The following is a 24,578-nucleotide window of genomic DNA, read 5'->3' on the forward strand; positions in this document are numbered from 1 at the left end:
TTACCAGCTGAGTCACTGCATCGGCCTGGGAACTATATTTTTAATAATCACTAAATAATTCTGGCATACAGTAGAGGTACAGTCTATTGAACAAAATGAATAAATTTGGGGGCTGAAGAGATGGCTCACTGGTTAAAATCATAAGATTGTCTGGGCGGTGGCAGCGCATGCCTTTAATTCCAGCACTCAGGAGGCAGAGGCAGGTGGATCTCTTAAGTTGGAGCCCAGTCTGGTCTACAGAGTGAGTTTCAGAACTATACAGAAAAATCCTGTCTCAAAAAACAAAACCATTCGAGGCCAGCCTGGTCTACAAGAGCTAGTTCCGGGACGGGCACCAAAGCTACAGAGAAACCCTGTCTTGAAAAACCAAAAAAAAAAACAAAAAACAACAACAAAAAAAAAACAAAACCAAACATGAAATTGGAGTTTAGATCACCACACCCACATAAGCCAGACATCCTGCACATGCATTGGACACCAGCTCTGAGAGAGGTAGAGACAGGTTGCTGGCTGTTGGCTTAGTCAAGAAAACAAAGAGTCCTAGAAAAGTAGGCAGTGACAGAGATGGATACCTGATGGCCTCTTCTGTCCTCCATGGGTGTATACAAGAGCATGCAAAATAAGTATATCAATTAATTAATTAAAAAGTAACTAGATTAGGAATTTAGTTATAGGAAGATGAATCAACTTCTTTTTGAAATTTTCTATTTTTCCAATTAAATAGGAGTTAAAATTGTGAGTGGAAATGGGAGGGCAGGGGTGAAGTATTTTTATTAGTCATTTATAGAGTATACTAAGAGTCCATTGGCACATACCTACTTGCTGATAGCCAGGCTTCTTTCTGAATCCCAGCACTCAGGAGGCAGAGGCAGGTAGATCTGAGTTCAAAACCAGGTAGTCTAAATTTTGAGTTTCAGGACAGTCAAGGCTACATAGTAAGGCCTTGTCTCAAAGCCCCTAACCTCAAACAAAATAAAAATAAAAATAAAATTCTAAAATATAATTCAAAATTACTTTCCTTTGAATACTGTATAGCTTAGAACATTTAACATTTTATTTCTATCCACTGATTTTTTTAAAAACTGTTTTTAACAGACAGATCAAATCAAAAGAATTCACTGTATTGGATACACTTCCTCCAGACATCTATCTTCTATTAAAAGATTAATATTTTATTATACATATATCAATGTGGATATGTACACATGTATGCAGGTGCTGGCAGAAGCAGAGGTGTTAGATTCTCCTGGAGCTAGAATTACAGATGGTTGAGAGCCACCTGACATGGGGCTGGAAAATAATCTTGGGAAATAAGCAGTATTTGATCTTAAATGGCATACCATCTCTCCAGATCTGAGAAAAAAAACTTACACTTATATTCACAACATAACCACAAGATAGGTATACATTCCTCTCATCTTAACACCTTCAAGAAAAAATACCTTTTTTTTTTTTTTTAATTTAATGATACAGTTTGCCACTCTGTAGTCCATGCTGGCCTAGAACCCATAGTAATCCTTCTCTGGCTTCAGGCTCGAAGTTCTGGGATTATATAGATGTGTCACTAAACCTTGTTTGAAGGAAGCCCCCATATGCTCATCGTTTAAATATGTGGTCCCCCATTGGTGGAATGATTTGGAAAGTGTGGCCTTGTGGGAGGACATCTGTCACTGAGATGGTCTTTGAAGTCTTGTGTCATTTCCAGTCTTCTTTCTGCCTCCTGCTTAGGGATCAAGATGTGACCTGTCAGCATGCCCTTGCTCTGCCATCATGGACTCTAACCCTCTGAAGTTGCAAATTCAATTAAATGATTGCTTTTATAAGTTGCATTGGTCATAGTGCTTTATCACAGCACTAGAAACCCTAACTAATATAGAAGTTGGTACCAGAGAGTGGGCTATTGATGTGACAGACATGACCATGTGGGACATGACAGGGGGAGGAATATAAAAGAGTTTGGGACTTTGGAATAGAAAAGCAGTTGAATGTTGTAAGCAGACCTTAATAGACCATTTCTAGCAGGACCTTGGGAGATAGTACTGAGAGATATGACTATGGAGGCCTAACTCAAGAGGTTTCAGAGAGAAACAATATTACCAACTGGGCTAGAGACCATTCTTGTGATATTTTGGCAAAAAAAAATGACAGCCTTCTGCTCTTTTCCTGAAAATCTGCCTGAGGCTAAAATGACAAATAACAAAAAATTCTTTGTTGCAGATTTTGAAGATTATTGACTCTGTGCAAGGTTATTAGTAATCACTCTTATGTAGGGCTACAATGAAAATGAGCAAGTGGGACAAAAATAAATAAAAGTTATACAGTTTGAAGAGAAAAAGAGTATGAAGAAATTTAATGTCAGAGTTAAGGTTTATGCTGAAATGAGTAAGGAGATCAAGGTGAGGCCTGATCCCTATAGAACTAAAGGGGAAGACCCCCACCCAACTAAGCTCACAACTTATAAAAAGGCTTAAGAAATTTTCTGTTCCTAGAAAGCAACAATGAACAAAAACTACTGTAAATATGGTTTAAGGGGATCAAGCTCCAGTCCAAGCAGGCGGCTGAACTTAGCAGTTTTGTCCATGTGGTGGGCCCATGAGGCCATTTCATAAAGCTGCCAAGGCAACAGATGGACTGCATTGCAGAACCCAAGATATTACAGGTACCAGAACTATAGGATGTCTGCCAGGGAAAGCTGCATACAGGGGATGGAACCAGCCTAGGAAAATGAAGTGTGTTGCAGGCTGCAAAGTAGGAAGGGAAGAACCATCTAAGTCCTTTGATCTCACACATGGAACTACAGGATTTGGAGTTTGCTCTGCTGGTTTTCCATCTTGGTCTAGTATTTCTTCACTGTGCCCCATGCCTCCCTTTTGTAATAGTAATGTATATTCTGTGCCATTGTATACTGAAAGTATGTAATTTTTTTCTGATTTTAAGGGGGGTTACAATTAAGAGATTGCCTTGAGCAGTAGTTTACAACGTTCCTAATGTTGTAACCCTGTAACACAGTTACTTATGTTTTGGTGACCCCACAACCATAAAATAATTTTCATTGCTACTTCATAAATCTAATTTTGTTACTGTTATGAATCATAATGTACTTACCAATGGTCTTTGGTCACCCCTGTGAAAGGTGATCTGACTCCCGACATGTAGTGACTCACTGGTTGAGAAACATTAGCCTTAAATCTCAAAAAAGACTTAAACTTTAAAACAGTATTGAAACTGTGAAAGACTATAAGGACTTTTAAAGGTGGACTAAATGTATTTTGCATTATGATATGGCCACAAGCCTATTGGGAGTCATGGAGTGAAATACAGTGGTTTGAATGAGAATGGCTTCCTTAGGTTCACATGACTAGATATGTAGGCCTCAGTTTGTGGAACTGTTTGGGAAGGATAAGCAGGTGTAGTCTTGGAAGAAGCGTGTCACTAGGGACTAGCTTTATGGTTTCAAAAGATTTCTGCCATTCCAAGTGTGTTCTCTGTCTCTGCTTTCTACATGAAGATCAAGATCAAGATGTGAGTGTTCCCTGCCAGACAGCAGTGGCACATGCCTCCCTAGCACTAGGGAGGCCAAGGCAGGTGAATCTCTGGGTTCAAGGCCAGCATAGTCTACACAGTAAGTTTCAGGACAGCCAGGACTGTTACAGAAAAACCCTGTCTCAAAAAACTGAAAACAAACAAAAAAAGTGTTCTCACATCTATTCTTATGCCATGTCTTTGCTTCACTATGACAGACTCTAATGCTTTCAAACTATAAACCCAGTTAAATGCTTTCTTTTAGAAGTTGTTTTGTTCATGGTGTTTTGTCACAGCAACAGGAAAGTAACTAATTTATGGTAACTAGTAACTAGTATTTGGTTTATGTGATGCTAGGAATCGAACTGAGGATTTCACGCATGCTTGGTAAGTACTATACCAACTTATTTACATTCCCAGCTCCAGATCTAAATTTAAATCATACTTTTAATATATATCAGTAGAGAGCCTATTAAAATTTTCTTTATGGCATTTTAAAAAAAGAGGAGGGAGAAGTTGGGGATGGGCAGCATTTTCTTTTTTTTTTTTCGAGACAGGATTTCTCTGTGGTTGTGGAGCCTGTCCTGGAACTAGCTCTTGTAGACCAGGCTGGTCTCGAACTCACAGAGATCCGCCTGCCTCTGCCTCCCGAGTGCTGGGACAGCATTTTCTTATTAATAAATGTATTCAGCATACCATAAATAAAAATCTGATACCATAAACACAAAGTCAAAGGAGCTATATAAGGAAAGGAACTACAGGAGATATAGCTCATAACTTTTTCTTTATATATTACATATCACTGGGACAAAAGAAATAATTTGTAGCAGAAAAACTGTTCATCTTGACCAAATAGTACCTACAAAGTTTGTTTTTGAGATAGTTTTATTATGCAGACTAGAACTGTCCTGGAAGACCCTATATATCCAACATGTGTTTCAAACACACAGCAATCCTCCTGTCTCAGGTTCCTAAGTGCTAAGATTATACACAAGTGCCTCTTTTTGGTTTAAGTTTATGTTAGATTTGCTGTTTTTGGAAATAGAACCTTGCTATCAATCCCAGACTATCCCTAAATTCAAGAAGTCCCCACTTCAGCCTCTTGAGTGCTAGAATTTCAGTAAGGCTGCACACTGACTTAAAGACTTTTCACCCAGGAGTGATGGTACATGCTATAATCCCTATACCCTAGAGGCTGAAAAGAGGATTTTTGAGTGCCAAGGCCATTCGGGTCTACACATTGAGACCATAACTCAACAATTACAACAAAGACTATTAAAGATATCAAAGTCAATATTATTTTCAGAAGGTTTCCATTCATTTTTCCCAATAATCTAATTTTAAAAATTACATTTGTTTTTTTTCTGTGTGTATGAGGTGGGATATGTGTATGCCATGACTCGAAAGTGAAATAAGAGGTCAACTTTCAAGAGCTGGTTCTCTCCTTCTGCCATCTGCATCCTGGAAACTGAACTTGGGTTATTAAGCCCGGGCAAGTGCCTTAACTGCTGTGCTATCTCACCTCACCAATGCTCTAGTAATCAAATTTACTTTTTCTTTTTTCACTTTATGTGCTGTATTGGTTTTTGTCTGTATGTATGTGTGAGAATACCAGACCCCCTAAGAAAGAATACAGATAGTTGTGAGCTGACATGTGGGTGCTGGGGATTGAATCCAGGTCCTCTGGAACAACAGTTGGTCCTCTTAACCTCTAAACCATCTCACCAGTCACTGCAGTAATCAAATTTTTCTAATAAATTACATTTTCTTTCTTTTCCTTTCTTTTTAAAATTTTTGTGACAGAGTTTTCCTATGTACCCTTGGCTGTCCTAGAACTCACTCTGTAGACCAGACTGGCCTTAAACTCACAGAGATCCACCCGCCTCTGCCTCCTGAGTGCTGGGATTAAAGGTGTGCACCACTACTGCCTGGCAGTCAGTTTATAATGTTAAAAAAAAAAATGTCAGTTTTTCCTTTATGTCAATTTCTACATACCCGTTGCTGACTGGGAGTTGACATCTGCATCATGAAGAAGTAATAATTTCACAATATCTAAATAACCTCCACTGGAAGCTGCCATCAGAGGAGTTATATCTCCTTTATTCCCTCTATCTTCAACATTAGCATGCATAGCTAGTAGTACCTTTAAAAACACACAAAGAAGTTGTTATTGCTTACTATTAATAGTACTTACAGACAAAATATTCAGTTTGAGACGATAACCTTTTGAGATAGGGATAAAAAGATAGGTAAAAATAATCACCTGTTAGGAAAATCCAATTTTTACTGGTCAAGATGACAGGTCAGATCATATATTTTTCCAATACTATTTGAGAGACAAGATCTCATGCATCTGAAGCTGGTCTTAAACTAAGTGGGCAGCCAAGTACAACCTTGAATCCCAAGTCCTCCTTTCTCCACAACCCAAATGCTAGGGTTATAGGCATGCACTACCACTTCTAGCTATTACATGTCAATTTTTTTTTTTTAAAGAATTACTTATTTACTATACATACAGTCTTCTGCCTGCACACCAGGAGAGGGCACCAGATCTCATTACACATGGTTGTGAGACACCATGTGGTTGCTGGAAATTGAACTCAGGACGTCTGGAAGATAGCCAGTGCTCTTAACCTCTAAGCCATATCGCCAGTCCCCCATGACAATCTTTAAATAAAGAGCTCATTAGCCATCCTATTATATATGTCTGCTCTTGTAAAAGAATTTGTGCTATGCTTGAGATTGTATAGAAAGAGAACAATAAAAATAGTTTATTTTTCAATATCGCTCCATGTAGAAGAAAAAAATTAGAACAGGATATCCTATCTGAATGGAGTAGAAATAAACTTCTACTTTCCTTTATAGTTATATTTTTATTTGTTTTTTATTATTTTTTTGAGACAGGGACTTACTACCTAGCTCAGCTGGTCTCGAACTTATCTGCTTGCACCAGTGCAGGTGAGCACCACCATCACATTAATTCTCTTTGTGTGAACAGGCACACAAGGATCATAGCACACAGGTGGAAGTCAGAGGACAACTTGTAGGAACTGAATCTCTCTCTCTCTCTTCGCTAGGTGGGCCCCAGTAATAAAACACAAAATCAGGCCTCCATCCCACCTGACCAGTTATCTATTTTATTTTCTTTTTAAAATTATTTTGGGTGTATGTGTGTTTTGCATGCCTGTATGTCTGTGCATCACATCCTTGCACAGTGCTTGTAGAGCTCATAAGGCTCTGGAACTGGAGTTACAGATGATTGTGAGCTGCCATGTGGGTGCTGGATCCCCTTGAAGAACAACCAGTGCTCTTAACCACTAAGCCACCTCTCAGACCCCAGTTACATACTATTTCTTTTCTTTTCCAAGAAAGGGTTTCTTTGTGTAGCCTTGTCTGTCCTAGAACTCACTCTGTAAACCAGGCTAGCCTTGAACTCAGAGATACACCTGCCTTTACTGCCTAAATCCTGGGATTAAAAGTGTGTGCCACTACTGCCTGACTTATAAACTTTTTTTGTTTGTTTGTTTGTTTAGAACTGAGGATACGGTGCAATAGATAGTGTTCACCATGAAGACCTGAGGAAAGGCTGGAGTTCCAAGAACTTGAGAGGCAGAAACAGGAGATCTCCAAGGCAAGCAGGCTAGCTAGAGAAGCAAATTGGTAACTCCAGGTTCACCAGAGTAAAAGATCCTATCTCAGTGAATAAAGTGGAGAATGGTCAAGGAAGACACACCTAATATCATCTTCTGCCCTACATAGCCCCACACATATTCAAACATACACACACAACATATGTACACAAAAATTCCAAAAATAGAAGACCTCAAAATATGATTATTCAGTGATTCTTACTCAATAGGATAAGCTCTGAATACATGATATAAAAATAAACTATGGGGCTGGAGAGATGGCTCAGTGGTTAAGAGCATTGCCTGCTCTTCCAAAGGTCATGAGTTCAATTCCCAGCAACCACATGGTGGCTCACAACCATCTGTAATGAGGTTTGGTGCCCTCTTCTGGCCTGCAGACACAGACAGACAGAATACTGTATACATAATAAATAAATAAATATTTAAAAAAAATAAAATAAAATAAACTATGCCTAGCTACACACATACACACACACACAAAATGAATTGTGTATATTTCTAAAAGAGAAAGGGAAGGGAGGATCTGGCCTCTAATCATATTTTCTTTTATAAGTAATAAAAATAACCAAAATACCCAAGCCTCTCTATAATTTTAAACACTAATGATTATTTCGGGGCTGGGGATGTAGCTTAGGGATAAAGCACTTACCTCATATTCACGAGACCCTGATTTGATGATCCCCAGCACTACTAAAATGAATAAAGGTTATTTCTGCTTACTTGTGCCAGTTCATAATATCCTGCTGAACAAGCCAAACACAGCAGGCTTTCTCCTTCTTCTGTATGTTCATTTACACTTCTGCCTTCATCTAGCAATTTGCGAACAGCATTTACATCTCCATCTGAACAAGCTTCTGCCAGACTGCGACTACAATCAAATATTATATGAAATTAACTGATGGAAAAGGACTCATGATCCTATGATACAAAATTAAATCAAACATACACATATAAAAAATGTACTAAGATAAACTAGCATGAGTATTTTATGTGCCAAGCATCCTATCCTAACTGTAATTATATACATGCTTCAAGTAGGTAAAAATAAGAATTTGAAAATAACTGTCATTTTTATTATTATTTATAGAAATATTTTTGAGTTATAGACAATTGTTAGCCACCATGTGCATCCTCTATAAGAGCAGCAAGTGCTCCTAACTGCTGAGCCATCTCTTCTGCTCTATTTTTATTGGTTTTTTTTTTAAGTAGTATATACAGTATGGGTTTCATTACCAGATTTTCCATACATACTTTATTTCTGTTGATTCTCTTCTCTTCCTATACTGCTTTCCCAACAATCTTCTCCCAATAACAGCTGTTTTTAGTTTTCAAAATCTTCCTGGTAAAATTTTTATATCTGAAGTTGACTTCACAAAATAGCAATCCTCAAAGCTTACAGAATCAAAGCAACTAATAGAATCACTGTTGGTTTTAGATCTAGAAGTATCTTGTGTTTGCTTATTGATATGGGCCTAATGTAATCCAGAAGGCCCCCAAACTCTATTATGTAATGCTAGGATTACACTCACACTTGATCAAACCTGGCTCTGCTACAGATTTTGACAGGCACAGAGGGATTGAAGGCCAGTAAGATGGTTGAGTGGGGAAAGGCAAGTGCTGTCAAGCCTGATAATCTGAGTTTCAAACCTTACTGGCCCTCAGGTTCTGTAACCTCAAGTTTACTAAGACACGAATGCTGGTTTTTAAAATGCAACAATACTGGAGGTCCTAGAAGAATATTTGAGCAATATTTTTAAAAAGACAGGTCTTTCTACATAGCCCTGGCTGTCCTGGAACTCACTAAGTGGACCAGACTAGCCTAGAACTCAGAGATTCACCTGCTTCAGCTTCCCAAGTGCTGGGATTAAAGGCATGGACTACTGGTGCCATTTTAGCAATTTAAGATTTTGAAAGTTATATATAAGCTTAATTTATCCAAAATCACATTTAGACAACAGATCATATAACAACAGCAGTGAAAGCATTGGCACTAGCTCTGCAGTGGATTCCTTAGCAGAGAAAACAGTAGGATCTCAGAGTGAATTTATTTAAATGTGTATATGTGTGTGTACATGTATACGTTTACCTTTGTCACAGAACGAATATATGGAGTTTATTTTCTCCCTCTAACATGTGTGTCCCAAGAATCAAACCCATATAGTTAGGCTTGGCAGTTAGACCTTTCACCGCTTTTGAGCCATCTTTCTGGGCCAGAGATATTAATTTCAAATCCCAAAACATCAGCAAGAAAATAATTCTTCTGGTATTAAGTCTCATAGTAGAACTATTCTTATCCAAAGAATATTCTTAACCAAAAAATAATCATTGTGAGGCTCGAGAGATGACTCAGTAGTTAAGAGAATTTATTCTTCCTGCAGAGGACCTGGGTTCAGTTCACAGCCATCTGTAACTTCAATTACAAAGGCTCTGTCAATCTGACACTCTTCTTCACAAGCATCAGGCATACATGTGATGCAAATATACACATGCAGCATGTATTCTCACACATCAAGTAAAGTATTTTTAAAAATAATACTATCATCATAAAATTAGAGTGTTAGCCAGTTTGTTTAGAGTTTTGTTTTTCAGCTTTAAGTGTTATAAATAATTAAAAATGTAACTGATGTAGCACAAAAGAACTACCTTTTTACTGTTGCTGTTTTTTGGTATGGGTTGAAGCTTAGATTTTCTCAAAGCATTAATTTACAGTAATCATAATCTACGAATGAATCCTAAGTTCTTGTAATTAAAATTAACATCACAGTTCTGGCCCTACTACTTGTGTTTGCTTTTTTTGTTTGTTTTTCTTTATCCAGACAGGGTTTCTCTGTGTAGCTTTGGAGCCTGTCCTGGAACTCACTCTGTAGACCAGGCTGGCTTTAAAACTCACAGAGATCCACCTGCCTCTGCCCCCCAGGAACTGGGATGGACGGTGTGGGCCACCACTGATCGGCTTCTGCTACTTGTGTTAACAAACATCATTGTAACAGACTGCATAAAAGTCACCCATAATGAGTCCAATTAACTGGTCTGTTGTTCTTTGAGACAGGGTTTCATTATTTGTTTCTGGCTGTCCTTAAACTCATAGATCTGCTTGCCTCTGTTTCCTTAATGAGTCAGATTAAATGATTTTTTTTTTGCAAAGATACTATTTTTTCCCTTTGTAAAAAAGACATCTTTTGAGGCATTAGGTGGACAAGCTTTTTAAAGGCTACTACCATACTGATTCACAAAGATATTTGTGTAAATGAACCTATGGCTTAAAGTCTTACTGTGGTTAAAAAACAGTTGCTGTAAAATAATTTACTGATCCTGGCAGTGATGGGGCACATCTTTAATCCTAGCACTCAGGAGGCAGAGGCAGGGGATCTTTGTAAGTTCGAAGTCAACCTAGTTTACCGAGTACGTTCCAGGATGGCCAGGACTACACAGTAAAACCCTATCTCAAAAAACAAACAAACCAATAAATAAAACCAAATTCATGAATTTACTTTTTCCTTCCTTCCTTCCTTCCTTCCTTCCTTAAATCTTTCTCATTTTTTTCTTTTTTGGTTTTTCGAGACCCGTTTCTGATAAAGGTGGGTCTTGTATTTATCTGTTGCTTTCATTGGTTAATTAATAAAGAAAACTGCTTGGCCCTAATAGGACAGAAAATTAGGTAGGTGGAGTAGACAGAACAGAATGCTGGGAGAAAGAAGCAGAGTCAATGAGTCGCCATGATTCTCCCGCCGGACACAGACGCAGGTTAAGATCCTCCCTGGTAAGCCACCAGCTCGTGGTGCTACACAGAATATTAAAAATGGGTTAGATCAATATGTAAGAGCTAGCTAATAAGAGGCTGGAACTAATGAGCCAAGCAGTGTTTAAAAGAATACAGTTTCCAAGATGGAGAGATGGCTCAGCAGTTAAGAGCACTACCTGCTCTTCCAAAGGTCCTGAGTTCAATTCCCAGCAACCACATGGTGGCTCACAACCATCTATAATGAGATCTGGTGCCCTCTTCTGGCATGCGAGCATACATGGAAGGAATGTTGTATACATAATAAAATAAATCTTTAAAAAAAAAAAAAGAATACAGTTTTTATGTAATTGTTTCGGGTGTAAAGCTAGCCAGGTGGCGGGACACAGCCTGCTGCTCCACCAACATGTTTCTCTGTAGCTTTAGGGCCTATCCTGGAACTAGCTCTTGAAGACCAGGCTGGCCTTGAACTCAGAGATCCATCTCTGCACGCCCCCCTCCCAAGTGCTGGGATTAAAGACATGCACCACCACTACCCAGCTCCTTTTCCTTTCATTAAGACACACTCATGCTAGTCTCGGCAGTCCTCAAACTAACTCACTATGTAACCCAGGCTGGCCTTGAATTCACACCAGTCATCTCATTTCTGTCTCACAAGTGCTGAGATTACAGGTATGCCAGCACACATAATTTAAATCCAGGAAACTACCTATATTGCCTATTAAAACGCAGATTTTGATCCAGGACATCAGGATTACAGTCCAGGCTTTCTCATACAGCTCAGGCCAAGTTCAACTTCATTATATAGCCATGGCTGGCCTTGAACTGTCAATAGCTCCTGCCTCTACCTACAGAGTGCTAAGTATTACAAACATATGCCACCACACATAGCCTAAGACTGTACACTTCAAACAAGCTCTGATATATACTCATTCTCCACAGACCATATTTAAACAACCAGCAACTAGACTGTTAAGTAATCCACTTAATTTATAACTAATCAAGTAGTCAGGTTAGAATTACTGTAACCTTTATAATGTGTAACTTATTTTGAAGTAGAAACTAGGTCTTATTCAGTTTAGATTTCTCATATACTAAAATACTGAATACCCACAAAAATGTTTAATAGTAAATGCAAATCTAAGTACAATGGCTCACACTTTTAACACCAGCATTCAAGGAAGCTGAGGCGGGACTGCTGAGAATTCAAGGGCTGCCTGGGCTACAGAGTGAGATCTTGTCTCAAAAATAAAACCAGTACCCAGCACTGATGTGGGATGCCCTTCTGTATGCTGTGAATATATTTTATAAGAATTGGTTCATAAAAAAGCTGCTTTGGCCTATGGCAGGGCAGAATATAGTTAGGCAGAAAATCCAAGCAGAGAAATGGAGAAAGAGGGAGGAGTTGGGAAGATGCCAACAGTCACTGGGGAAGCAAGATATGAGGTAACAAGCCACGAGCCTCATGGCAAAATATAGAATAATAGAATTGGGTTAATTTAAGTTATAAGTTAACTAAGTCTGAACTAATAGGCCAAACAGTTTGTAATCAATATTTAGCCTCAGAGTGAATATTCAGGAACTGGCAGGTGTGAAAGAAACCTCCAGTTACACAGCAGGGTGAGGCATCTTTAATCCCAGCACTTAGGAGGCAGAGAAAGGTAAATCTCTGTGAGCTGAGTCTAGCCTGATCTACTTAGCATATTCCAGGATATATAAAGCATTCCAGACTAGCCAGGGTTACTTAGTGAGACTTTGTTTCAAAAAACAAAACGAACATTTTCTAGTCCATGCAGTGTTTTTGAGGGGAGAGGGGGTACATGTGTAGTGACCATACACACATGTAAATAGTCATACATGTAAGAATAAAAAAAAATCACTTAACTTTAGCATTTAAAAGAGGCAGACAGATCTCTGAGTTCGAGACTAGCCTGATCTACAATGAGTTCTAAGACAGCCAGGGCTATGTAGAGAGATTCAGCTTCAAAAAAGTTTCATATAGTATGTACACATTCATGTATCAACCTAAAATGTAACATCTCCTCAAATACCCACTTGGCTCACATTTTTCCAAGAAAACATTTAATACTAACTAGCAAAGTATCGAATACATACGTGTCCACTTGTCCTGTACTGTGTGTGTTCTCTGCTCTCATGCGGGTCAGTGCAGCAGCAGCTTCATCCAGTGCACAGCTAACTGAAGATGTCAGTCTCCGGAGTACTTCAGGATCTGCAAAAGCTTTACCATCAGCAGTTGACAATTTGCCAATTCCTTAGTCAATGAGGCAATGCAGGGAAAGAAAAAGCAAAAATTGTTGAAATTATATTTTAAGCCCCATTACACATGTCAAAGAAATGACATAGACACCATATATGAACCTGACAGTAAAAAAATAAGGTTGATGATTTCAGTTCTACCACTAACGTCAAGCCATACATATTAACTTTTCCTACACCTAATTCTGAATTTGACTTAATATGATCCTTATTGTACCAAATGAGTAATTCACTTGAAGAACTGTCAATAAAATCAATAAACTCTCTAGCACACGACACTTGCCCACTCTATTTTCAGTAGCAATGTAATTTATCATAATAAACAATCCAACATTTTTTCCCCATTTTGGTCAAATCCACTTAACATCTTCTGGAGTAATGTTTTAAATTGAGTCTGACAGATACCATAAATGAAAAACCAAAATATGCAACACCCAATGAATTTATTTAATTTATAAATAGGTTCCAAAATTTCTTTTATATCCTTTGATACGAAATGTTAAAAAGCTGTTAACAATCTTTCTGAACCTCTAACAGTATACTGAGATTTTGGTTTTCATTACTGTTACTATTTTGTTTGCAAGAGCATGTATGTATAGGAGAGTATGGTGTACGTATATATAGTGTATGCACATGTGTGTAGGTGCACATGCTTTTGTGTAGGCCAGAGGAGGATATCACATGTCTTGCTTTAGTACTCTCCACCTTTGTCCTTCTAAATTCAGTCTCTCACTGAACTAGTAGCTAGGCAAGAACCAGCAAGCCCTAGGGAATCTCCTGTCTGCTTCCCCCATAGCACTGGAGTTACAAGCCTGCCACACCTGACTTTTTATGTAGTGTGGGATCCAAACTAATGCCCTCATACTTGCACAGCAAGCACTTTTATCCATGGAGACATCTATCCAACACTTCATATACATATACACACATACATATATATTTAATTAATTATTTTTTGGTATAGACTTGCTGTATGACCTAGACTGGTCTTGAACTTCTGATCCTCTTGCCTTGAGTTTCCTGAGTACTGAGATCATCTGTGCTTACCGCACACCTGGTTAGTAGTACAAGGAAGCTAACTTATGAGCTTTAAGACTTTTTATTTTGAATTTTCAGTTTTTTAATAGTCTTCATTCCCCTGGCTTTTATATTGTCTAGGCTGGTCTCAAATGTAATGCACAGACGAAGCTGGCTCTGAACTCCCGATCCATCTGCCTCCAACCCACAACTGCTGGGATTATAGGTATATAACACAACGCCAGCTAACAGCTAATATAAAGTAAACATATGGCACTTAATGTGTAGCTATCTTTTTTTATTATTTTACTTATTTATTTGAGACAAGGTCTCTCTTTGTAGTCCTGGTTATTTCTTTATTTGGGCCTTCTTGAGGGAACAGGGTCTCTCTATGTGGTCCTGGCTGCCCTGGAACTCAATGTGTAGACCAGGTACCTAGTCTCAAACTCAAGAGATCCACCAGACACTGCCTCTTGAGTGCTGGGATTAAAGGCATGTACCACCAATGCCTGGCTTAGGTACTGTTTTAAAAATAGAATATATGAGGAAATAAGATGGCTAATCAAGTAAAAGCACCTGCTGCCAAGCATGATGACCCGAGTTTAACCTCAGTGACCCACAAGATAATAAGAGAAAATTAACTCCTGAAAGTTATCCTTTGACCACCAAACTCATGATGTGGCACAAGTACCCACATAATACATATGCACAAATAAAAAAGAAAAACAAACATAATAAAAATTAAATAAATTAAAATAAATAATAAATTTATTAACCTATGAATTTCTCTAAAAAAATTTTTGTTTTTGAGATAGGGCCCATGTAGTCAAGGCTGGCCTTCAATCACTAATTCTTTTACCTTAGCCTCCCAGGTGCTAGAAGCACAGGTATGAGCCACCATACCTACCTACACATACAGTCAAGAAAAAAAAAAAGAATTTCACTTTATAGGCCAGGATGATCACAGATTTGTACTAATCTTTCTTCTTCATCCTCCCAAGTGGCAGAATTAAAAGCATGCACTCCAAAAAGTTGGCTAGACTTCCTTCTTTTGTTTTGTTTTGTGAGAAAAGGTCTCACTATGGAGGCTAAACTATTCTTGAATTTGAGGCCCTTCTTTAGCTTTGGTGTCCCAGGTGACAGGATTATAGACTTGTGCTACCATACCACACCCTGTTCTAGATTTCTGTATTTCAGAGACGATAAAAGGCTTTAATTGCAGGGCAATGGAAACTCTGCATAATAAATAATGAGTAGACTATACATTATAAAATAATAAGCAGGGGCTCAGCAGTTAAACTCAGGGCTGCTCTTCCAGAAGACCTGGGTTCAATTCTCAGCACCCACATGGCAGCTCACATCTGTCTATGATTCCATTCCAGGGCTTCTGACACCCTCACACAAAAAACATGTAGGCAAAAAACCACCAATGATCATAAAATTTAAATAACAATAAATTAAAAAATAAGTATATATTAAGAAAATATGTGTGTGCTTTCTTTTTTAAGTCTATAACTTGTAACTATGATCCATGTGTCTCAGCTTCCCTTACACATATGTACAACACCTAGTGATAAAGCAGGTTTATCATATATTATTTCTGTGCATAGATATTTTAGGTTTTTTATGTATACTGAGAGACCCATGTGGGTGCTGGGAATTGAACTCAGGTCCTCTGGAAGAACAGCCAGTGCTCTTAACTGCTAAGACACCTCTCCAGCTCCTGAATCGTTTTTTCGAGACAAAATTTCATACTGCAGCTCCAGCTGGCTTGGAAATCACTATGTAGTTCAGGCTGTCCAGCAAAATAATAGATAGCCCTATACAGGGCTAGAATTATAGGTATAAGCTACCACATTATACCTATCACACATTTTCTTGCTGGTACTTCAAAACTAGTAGTTTGGTAGCCGGGCGGTGGTGGCGCACGCCTTTAATCCCAGCACTTGGGAGGCAGAGGCAGGCGGATCTCTGTGAGTTCGAGACCAGCCTGGTCTACAAGAGCTAGTTCCAGGACAGGCTCCAAAACCACAGAGAAACCCTGTCTCTCGAAAAACCAAAAAAAAAAAAAAAACCTAGTAGTTTGGCATAGCCTGGTATATTTTACTCTAAGTTTGTGCTCATTTAAAAATAAAAACAGTGGTGGCTGGAGAGATGGCTCAGAGGTTAAGAGTACTTGCTGTACTTCTAGAGGCCCTGAGTTCAATTCCCAGCAACCACATGGTAGCTCACAACCATCTACAATGAGATCTAGTGTCCTCTTCTGGCTTGCAGGCACATGTGCAAGCAAAACACTGTATACATAATAAATAAATCTTTTAAGAGAAAGTATTAAAAAATAAAAATAGCTAAATTATAGAAATTTAGGTAATCAGTAATTAAAATGAATAAGTAAACAATATTAGAATTTCCTGAATAGGTTCAAATACAGTAAAAATTTTATAAACTACACTTAACTCCTATTTTTGATGCACCTGTTTTCCTTGATAACTAAATATCTTTATTAACTTAATTATTCATTGTATTCAACCAAGAATTTTTAAAATACAGAATGTGCAATTTTTTAGGAAATAAGATAAACATTAGAGATAGTAAATTTGGTATGTCAAATATTCCTAAGATAATCTTGTATGAAATGTTAGAGAGATCTACACTTTTTGTTGTCATTGTTGTGAGACAGGGTCTCTCCATGTAGATGATGGTCCTACAGAGATCCTCCTGCCTCTGCTTCCCAAGTGCTAGGACTAAAGGCATGGGCCGCCATTCCTGGTAAGATCTACTTTTAAAGAGAAAATCAGTAGAGTACCCGCTGCTTCTAGCAATGCTTCCAGTCTCGCCTGGGTCTCTGGATCCACTGTGCGTAAATCTGCTCCTTCTGCTGTACTTGATAAGAATATCTCTGACGTTTTAAGGACTGGGTTATCCAAATCTTCTTGGTCCAAAATAAATGATTCAACCTGTTTATGAATTAAAGATCGAATAATGATGAAGCTGATGCCAATATGACTATAATAACTATAATCTAAGTCAGTATTATTTGAAATTTAAATATAACCAGATAATTATATAAACACAAGCTATGAGGACAGAACTGAGGGAGCATTTTCTGTTAATCTTCAAGCATGATGACAGGTATAACTCAGACATACTAATAAGTTTCTTGAAGAGCACTGTATCTTTATGTTCCTAGCACAGAGCATAAAACTCTATATACACATGTGTCTTTTATGAAGTATATGTGCATAACCTCTTAGAAAATTGTACACAGAACTAGGTAGCAAACTAACAAACACATACAAGCATACAGCTAAGCCTCCTATTGTAGACCTGCACTCCTAACTGCTCAAGAAGCTGAGGCAAGAAGATCAAAGTACAAGACTTACCTAGACAACTGAGTAAGACCCTTGTCCTAAGTAAACAGAAAAAGGGCTGTGTGTGTGGGGGGGGAGTGAAAGGCAGTGGACGGCTGAAAGTAAAAGTACCTGCTGCCAAGCTTGATGATCCGAGTTTGCCCATGGGAACCCACATTGTAGGAGAGAACTATATTCTTTTTTTTTTTTTTTTTTGGTTTTTCGAGACAGGGTTTCTCTGTGGTTTTGGAGCCTGTCCTGGAACTAGCTCTTGTAGACCAGGCTGGTCTCGAACTCACAGAGATTCACCTGCCTCTGCCTCCCAAGTGCTGGGATTAAAGGCGTGCGCCACCACCGCCCGGCGAGAGAACTATATTCTGCAAGTTGTCCTCAGACCTTTACACTGACACCCATATGTAGACATACATATACAAACATAGATAAACAAATAAATGTAAGTGGGAACTGGGTATTATCTTATATTAGAACACTTGCCTAACATGCAAAACTCTAGGCTCAATCTCCAATACTGAAAATAGAAATAGCATTGCTAAGCCATTATAAGACAACTGTCCTCTTTTCTAAATAATTTATTTTGACTTTAAAAAAATGAGTTAGAGGGGCTGGAGAGATGGCTCAGTGGTTAAGAGCATTGCCTGCTCTTCCAAAGGTCCTGAGTTCAATTCCCAGCAACCACATGGTGGCTCACAACCATCTGTAAAGAGGTCTGGCGCCCTCTTCTGGCCTTCAGGCATACACACAGACAGAATTTTGTATACATAATAAATAAATTTAAAAAAAAAAAAATGAGTTAGATTTAACCTACTGCTGGGTGTGGTGGTGCATACCTAAGAATACATCATACCTAGCAGGTATCTGATTTATATTTTGCTGAAATTAATAACAGTATGAACAAAAATCAATTAAAAAATATACATGGAACTCTCCAATTTTAAATCAAGTTATTTCTAATTGAATTTTTAAAAATTAGGGGCATAGCTTTCTTGAAATCTATCAAGATTTATTTTTAATTATTTGTATACGTATGTGCCTGTAGGTGTATATGTTAACATGAACACAGGTGTCCTCAGAAAACAAAGACAAAGAAATCATCAGATCATCAGAACTAGAATCATAGGTGGTTTTGAGCTGCCTGCCATGGATGGCTGGGCATCTACCTCAAGTTCTCTGCAAGAGAAGTCTAACAACAGCCTTAGCCAATGAGCCATCTTATGAACCCACAATTAATATTAATATTTAAGTCTATTTCATTTTTTCTATCCACTGTCCTGTTTCCCATCTCATAAAGGTTAAAAAAATTGAAACTTTTATTATACTAGTATGGTTTAAAACTAATAATGGTAAAATGCTAAAAATCTTTCAACAATAAGTATCTAGTTTTTATCTTACTCTTAATCTGTATTTCTAAAAAAAAAAAAAATTCCCCCCGGGTGGTGGTGGCACATGCCTCTAATCCCAGCACTGGGAAAGCAGAGGCAGGTGGATCTCTGTGACTTCATGGTCAGTCTGGTCTACAGCTGAGTTCCTGGACAGCCAGAGTTGTTACACAGAGAAACTGTGTCTTGAAATCCATGCCCCACCCCCCAAAAAAGACATTTTAGGATGGAGGTATAGCTCAATAGAAGAACACTTAGCATGCTGAAGGCCCTAGCCCTAGGTTCAAACCCCAGTACTGCTAGACAAAAAAAAAAAAAAAAAAAAAAAAAGACTTCTAACATAAAACATATGCATTATTTTGATTGTATACTATCCTAATATAGTCACACCATGCAAAGACAAGGAACATCCCCTAAATTCTGAAATACAAGTTAAAAAAATGTATTGAGGGGCTGGAGAGATGGCTCAGCAGTTAAGAGCATTGCCTGCCCTTCTAAAGGTCCTGAGTTCAATTCCCAGCAATCACATGGTGGCTCACAACCATCTGTAATGAGGTCTGGTGCCCTCTTCTGGCCTGCAGGCATACATGCAGATAGAATGTTGTATACATAATAAATATTTTTAAAAATTGTATTGAGTAGACAGTTGAATATTAGCAACCACAAATTTCATTTTTGGTAAACTTTACAAAGCCAACACAAATTTTATTTTTGGTAGTCTTTACAAAAAGCCTTTAAAGGCAAGGTGTGGTGGCACACCTGTTATCTCAGCACCTAGAAGGTAAAAGCAGGAGTCTGAGAATAGCCTTGGCTACACTAAGTTTGAGACCAAACCTGATGTTACCCTGTCTAAAGAAAAAGAAAAAAAGGAGTGGGGAGATCAAGATGACTCAGTGGGTAAATATGCTTGCCATACAAACCTGGCAACCCAAGTTCAGACCCTAAATTCATGCAGCAGGATAAAAAACCAACTCCCACACTTTGTTATCTGACCTACACACACACACACCATATAAACTTTTTTTTTTTTTTTTTGGATTTTCGAGACAGGGTTTCTCTGTGGTTTTGGAGCCTGTCCTGGAACCAGCTCTTGTAGACCAGGCTGGTCTCGAACTCACAGAGATCCGCCTACCTCTGCCTCCCAACTGCTGGGATTAAAGGCATGCGCCACCACTGCTCGGTGCCATATAAACTTAAAAAAAAAAACTCATTACTTAAGAGATTGAGGTAGGAAGATTATGAAGATTGAAGTTAGTCAGCTATATAATACAACCTAGTCTCAAAAAAAATTGGTTACAGCATGGTGCATACCTGTAGTTTCAGCTACTTGGGATGCTGATGTAGAATAAATGATCAATGAGATAAAGAGAAGCCTGGGCAACATAGCAAGAACCCATCTCAAAAAAAAAAAAAAAGAAAGAAAGAGAGAGAGAGAGAGAGAGAGAGAGAGAGAGAGAAAACAGTAGCTATATAAAAATAAGCTTCTCAGCCTACTGGCTAAAATCAAGTACACAGCTGGGCATGGTGACACAGGCCTTTAATTCCAGCATTCTAGAGACAGAGGCAGGCACATCTCTTGAGTTCAAGGCCAGCCTAGTTTATATAATGAGTTTTAGGACAAATGGGATAAATGGGATTATGTAGATAGGCTTTGTCTCAACTGAACCCCCTCGGCAAAAGAAAAGTATATAAACAAATTTTAAAACCCAAAGGTCTGAATCAGGTCAAATACTGACTTTTGCTGGATATAGGAGTACACATCTATATCCTAGTCAGAAGCTAAGGAAGAATATGTCAAGTTCAAGGCTAGCCTGGGCTGTGTTATAGAAATCCTGCCTCAAGGGACTGGAGAGAAGGCTCAGAGGTTAAGAGCACTGAATGTTCTTCCGGAGGTCCTGAGTTCAATTCTCAGCAACTACAAGATGGGTCACATCCATCCGAAATGAGATCTGGTGCCCTCTTCTGGCAGAAATGCATGCATGAACACTGCACACATAATAAATACAAACATCTTCAAAAAAAGAAAAGAAAAAACATAGCACTAACATTAACTGACTATATGTTTGTGTATGTTATATATTGTATTTGTTTCCTCATATGCAAATTAAGAACCATAATTTTCCTTATATGGTACCTACAAGGTTGGTTTTTAAAATATATAAGGAAGCATTTTAGTACAGTGGCAATGAGACCTCAACATATCATAGTTATTACTATGATTCTGGGAGTCAAAGCAGTGAAAGTAAATATTCTAGGACATACAAAATCTTGGTGTTCAGAACTATAGCAATTTGGTATGGCTCAAACATAAAAAGCAAATGGAGATCAGTGAGGATTAATCTGTAAAAATAACAAAAGCAAAATCTAAAATAATTGTGTATGCTATGAAAAATATTTTTTCTTTGAGAGGGGACTATTCAACAGCCTATGCTAGCACCAATCCCCATTACCTCAGTCTCCACAGCTCTTGAACTACAGGTTAAAATGAATAATATTTTAGTAAAAGAGAATTTACTCTGATATCAGGGTAAAGATCTACAAACTAAGATTAAAGGCAGACAGACAATTATAGTATAGGTGAAAGATAGTTTCATTTACAGCAGAAGTAAGAATACAGAAAAAGGAATAAGATGTCTACAGTAAGAAGTAGCAGCAGTGTGAGCTATGACTTGGGTTAGGGCAATGAGTTACTATGATGTGGGATTTCCCTCTGTATGCTGTGATTACCACTAATGAATAAGGAAAACTGGCTTAGCCTGTTGATAGGGCAGAATTTAGGAGAAAACTAAGCTGAATGCTGGGAGAAAGAAGGGCGGAGTCAGAAAGAGGCCACAGAGCCACCAGAGATAGACGGGCTGAAACTTTGCTGGTAGGCCACAACCTTGCGGTAATATACAGATTAATAAAAATGGGTTAAATTAATATGTAAGAGTTAGCCAATAAGAAGCTAGAGCTAATGGGTCAAGCAGTGATTTAATTAATAGTTTCTATGTGATTATTTCAGGTCTAAGCTAGCTGGGCGGCCAGGAACCAACAAGCAATCCTCCCTCCTACATTACTAGTTTTAGGGCAATGCTACTTACAAAGATGATGAGGCTGAGTATGTAGCTCATTGCTAAAGCACCTGCTTAGGATGATGCCCAAAGCCATGGATTTAATGTCCAGTATCACACACACACACACAAAAGGAGGAAGAAGGAACAGAATAGATGGAAGAAGGAAATGACTGTTTCAGTTTTAGAACTGGAGAGTCTGAGATATTTACAAAAAACAAGCAATAGATAGTTGGAAGGTCTCTTAAAGGAATCTGGGAATGATAGTACACAGTTGTAATCCCAGCACAGAGAAGGTTAAGGAATGAGAGTGTGAGACTAGCCTGGGATACAAAGGAAGCACAAGGCCAGCCAAGGGCTGGCTACACAGAAAAAATTTAAATAACTTAAATAAGTGGGGGTATCAGGCTGCTGATGTTTGTAGCTCAGTGTTAAAAAGTAATCAAGTCAAAGCTACATCAAAGACACTAAACAACAGGCCAAAGATATCAAGTAGTATCACCCCCAGATAAAAATTACTTAAGATAAAGAAAAGAGGGAAGCTACATGGATATCTTAAAAAGAATGTTCTCATTAGAGGGACCTGAAAATGGCAAAGGTAGAATATGCTGGTACAGTGTATACATATTAAGGGAGTGGCTTGGCAGACAAAAGTACAAACTGCATTTGGCCATGCAAGTCTGTCAATCAGGGTTAAACTCCCTGAACCCAAGTGAAAAGCCAGACATGAGGCAGAGACAGAAGAATTACTCAGAAGCACATGGGACAACTAGCTTGCAGGACACAGTGCAGCAGCACAAACAAGAGACCCTGCCACGACAAGGTACAAAGTGAGTGCTCACTCTGAAGTTTTCCTCTGACTTCCACATGCATGTCATGGCATGCTCCTGCCCCCACCACAGAGTAAATAAGAGTTATAAGTAGTTGGATTTTTGTTAAAATATGAGCACAAGACACAAGACAATAATCCATGATAACTGAGTAGGAATGCTTTTATTTTAAATTATTATCCTTGTAAGTTCACCTCTTTTTTAAAAAAATTATTTATTTTATGTATGAATGTTCTACTTGCGTGTATGTCTGCACACCAGAAGAGGGCAGGGCATCAGATCCCACCATAGATGGCTTTGAGCTACCATGTGATTGCTGGGGATGAAGTTCAGGACTTCTGGAAGAGCAATCCATGCTCTTCTTTTTTTAAAAAAAAAAAAAAAAATTTCGATGGGAAAAGATCTTCACTAACCCCACATCAGACAGAGGTCTGATCTCCAAAATATACAAAGAACTCAAGAAAATGGACACCAAAAGATCACATAATCCAATTTAAAAAAAAATGGAGTACAGACCTAAACAAAGAACTCTCAACAGAGGAATCTAAAATGGCTAAAAGAAACTTAAGGAAATGTTCAACATCCTTAGTCATCAGAGGAATGCAAATCAAAACAACTCTGAAATTTCATCTTACACCTGTAAGAATGGTCAAGATCAAAAACACTGATAACTTAAGCTGAAGAGATTGTGGGGAAAAGGGAACAATTCTACATTGCTGGTGGGAGTGCAAACTGGTACAACCCTTTTGGATGTCAGTGTGGCAATTTCTCAGAAAATTAGGAAACAACCTTCCTCAAGACCCAATAATACCACTTTTGGGTATATATTCAAAAGATGCTCAATCGTGCCACAAAGACATGTGCTCAATTATGTTCATTGCAGCTTTGTTTGTCATAGCCAGAACCTAGAAACAACCTAAATGCCCCTCCATCGAAGAATGGATAAAAAAAAAAAAAAAAAAAAAAAAAGTGGTACATTTACACAATGGAGTACTACACAGCAGAAAAAAATAACGACAGCTTGAATTTTTCAGGAAAATGGGTGAAACTAGAAAACATTATTTTGAGTGAGGTAACCCAGACACAGAAAAACAATTATCACATGTACTCACTCATAGGTGGTTTTTAAGCATAAAGCAAAGAAAGCCAGCCTACAAACCACAATCCCAGAGAACTTAGACAGCAATATGAACACTAAGAGAGACTTACATAGATATAAACTACATGGGAAGTAGAAAGTAGAAAAAGACAAGATCTCCTGAGTAAATTGGGAGCATGGGAACCTTGAAGGAGGGTTGAAGGGGGAGCGGGAGAAGCAGGGAGGGGAGCAGAGAAAAATGTAGAGCTCAATAAATATAATGGAAAAAAAAAAAAAGAAGTAGCTTCAGCAGCATTGACACTAGAGAGACCCATTAAGAGACAGGCCAGTAGGCCTGGGCATGGTGGCACCTTTAATTCCAGCACTTGGAGATGCAGAGGCAGGCCAGCCTGGTTTACAAAGCAAGTTCCAAGACAGCTAGAGCTATGAAGAGAAACCCTGTCTTGAAAAACCACACACACACACACACACACACACACACACACAGAGAGAGAGAGAGAGAGAGAGAGAGAGAGAGAGAGAGAGAGAGAGAGAGAGAGAGAGAGACACTATGAGAGAGGCCATCTGTCAGCTGAGGGCAAGGCTAGCTTTAGGACCCTTGAAGGGCTGTGTGGTGCCTGCCTCTTGCTTTCCCTCCCTGAGAT

At 38.4% G+C, this 24,578-nt stretch overlaps 1 protein-coding gene across 9 annotated transcripts in view; it reads right to left on the minus strand.

The window, feature by feature from the left end:
- Positions 1 to 24,578, minus strand: part of Ankhd1 (ankyrin repeat and KH domain containing 1) — a 118,482-nt gene that overhangs the window by 83,367 nt on the left and 10,537 nt on the right. For all 9 annotated transcript variants that reach the window (XM_057788247.1, XM_057788248.1, XM_057788249.1 and 6 more), the window contains exons 2-5: positions 17,012 to 17,162; positions 13,027 to 13,183; positions 7,893 to 8,040; positions 5,518 to 5,665 (exon numbers count right to left, since the gene is read on the minus strand). In XM_057788247.1, the coding sequence (XP_057644230.1) occupies positions 5,518 to 5,665; positions 7,893 to 8,040; positions 13,027 to 13,183; positions 17,012 to 17,162 (604 nt within the window). The remainder of the gene's footprint in view (positions 1 to 5,517; positions 5,666 to 7,892; positions 8,041 to 13,026; positions 13,184 to 17,011; positions 17,163 to 24,578) is intronic.

The sequence above is a fragment of the Chionomys nivalis genome, chromosome 14 (genome assembly GCF_950005125.1).
Source record: "Chionomys nivalis chromosome 14, mChiNiv1.1, whole genome shotgun sequence".
Taxonomy (NCBI): Eukaryota; Metazoa; Chordata; class Mammalia; order Rodentia; family Cricetidae; genus Chionomys; species Chionomys nivalis.